At 42.6% G+C, this 2,074-nt stretch overlaps 1 protein-coding gene across 1 annotated transcript in view; it reads right to left on the reverse strand.

Annotated features, from left to right (window-relative positions):
- Positions 1-2,074, reverse strand: part of MED13L (mediator complex subunit 13 like) — a 158,526-nt gene that overhangs the window by 34,824 nt on the left and 121,628 nt on the right. The window contains exons 10-13 of the mRNA XM_017746480.1: positions 1,818-2,053; positions 926-1,148; positions 368-473; positions 238-258 (exon numbers count right to left, since the gene is read on the reverse strand). Coding sequence (XP_017601969.1) covers positions 238-258; positions 368-473; positions 926-1,148; positions 1,818-2,053 — 586 coding nt within the window. The remainder of the gene's footprint in view (positions 1-237; positions 259-367; positions 474-925; positions 1,149-1,817; positions 2,054-2,074) is intronic.

Consider the following 2,074-nt stretch of genomic DNA (forward strand, 5'->3'; position numbering starts at 1 on the left):
GAGAAACGGGGGCACCGTCAGCAACAGGGCAGCACAGGCAGGGACACAGCAGCACCTTTCCCAGCAGCACTGAGCACCTCTGCTGTGCTGGAGCCTTGCAGGCTGTTCAGCAACCACCGAGGGTCAGCCGGGAAACAAGGAAGGAGCTGCTGCTTCTTTAATATGCTGAGATATATAGATAGATATATATATATATATATAAAATTGTTTTTATAAGAAAGACAAGGAAAATCAAGTTTTTTCCAGCTTGGGAGCTGTCTGTTGCTCTGACGTTACACACAAAAGTTCAGATGTGATTTTTCCCTCAAGATGTTATGGCATATGGGTATTTTTGCTTTGCAGACTCAATCTAAGAGCTTTAACTCACCAGTCTTAGGAGCAGAACTGAAAATGGACATGGCATCTTTTCCATCAGGAACTGGTGTGGAATGGCCTGTTGGGGGGATTTCCTTGGTGCCAATCACATCTTCTGACTACACAAAAAATTAAAGAGATTTCATGGATATGAATTTAAGCTAGGCAAGAACAAATGTTTTCCTACATCCAGCCAAACCTAGGGGTCTGAGTTAAATGTAAGATTTACAGAGGATTCCATGAACATCATTCAGCTCTGATAGCCAGTCCAGGTAATTAACCACCTCAAAATCTCCAGGAAAAAACATGTTTTGAAATGTTTGCTTGCACAGCCAGACATTGAAACGGCTCCTTAAAGGATAAGATCATAAGGAGCATCATGCAGGTGTCAATTAAAAAAAAAAAAATTAAAAATTATATGAAAATATAAATGTAAATATAAATATGTATATGCCTGATTTTTTTCTGTGGAACAGGCTTGTGTCTTCCAGAGAGCTGTACAGCAAATGCTGTGCTACAGGATAAATCCCACAAGAACATTAATGCCAGAGACTCTGGATTTACACCTTACCTTGTTCTTTTTCAAAGGATCTTTCTCAGCCCCAAGTTTGCATTTTTTATTGACAGTGAAGCTGTACTTGATGTCTCCATCTTCGAAGGTGTAAGGATCACTGGCGTCTCCCCAGCCTTCTCCAGGGGGTTGTAGTAGAGGCAAGGGGTCAAGATAGTTCAGGGTCTGCACTGGTTTCTGCTCTTCCAAAATTTTAAACCGTTTATTAGGTTGTGCTAAGAGCCTGAAGTGAAAATAAACAAGCAAAGACTCCATGAAACAAAACCAGCATGATCTGTAGCCGTCACACAAACACAGCCCATGGCTCACTCCATCCCCCTTGATCAAGCAGAAATGTTTTTTTCCTCAAATAAAGGATGTATTGGCTACATTTAGTATTAAATACCTTACTGTATTAAGACCTACTTTGGGACAACGAAAGAAGAATCAATTTTGTCACTATGTAAATGAAAACATTTTCCAGCCTTCCCAGGCTGTATTTTTCAGGCTGAAACCCTTTTCAGCCGAGCAAACTCCATTGTAATTACCAAACCAAATATCTTTTAACTCAATAACTCTTCCTCAATTAATTTTTGCTTAAACATTTCCATTAACCACTCTCTCCGGTGCATTTTTTAAAATGCATTATCAGAATGTTAGAGTAATTTTTAGGCTAGCATAAAATACAAAAATAGGTCACAAAGAGATTGATCAGTTCTTGTAGTGTCCAACAGAAAGCCAGATATGGAACAGGAAAGCATCTGTAATAGTGTGTTTCTATTTAAGTACCCGGTATTCTCTCCAGCATCTGTGATGGGGAAGTGAAGCCTTGGCCTTTTTCATTTGAAAATGAGAAATTAGAGTTTGGTGATGATTAAAAGCCGCCACCCCCCTGCTCGGTGTGCACTCTCACCTTTTCAGTGCAGTGCTGTCGGGGTTGATCTCCATCCTGCCGTCATACCTCTCACACGGCAGCTCCGGCGGCCGGAACTCGGGGTCGTCGCTCGAAGGGACACTGTAGGTCCTCCACATGTCCACGGCCTCGTTGCTCTGAGTTATGCCACAGTACAAGGCTGTCTCACTGACCTCTCCCATCAGAGGTAGCCTCTGTCCCACCAGGACTGTCCTGTCATCTAAGCTGGGCAGTGGCTGGGGCAGCCGCCCCCACGC

Source organism: Corvus brachyrhynchos, unplaced genomic scaffold (genome assembly GCF_000691975.1).
Source record: "Corvus brachyrhynchos isolate BGI_N302 unplaced genomic scaffold, ASM69197v1 scaffold19, whole genome shotgun sequence".
Lineage (NCBI taxonomy): Eukaryota > Metazoa > Chordata > Aves > Passeriformes > Corvidae > Corvus > Corvus brachyrhynchos.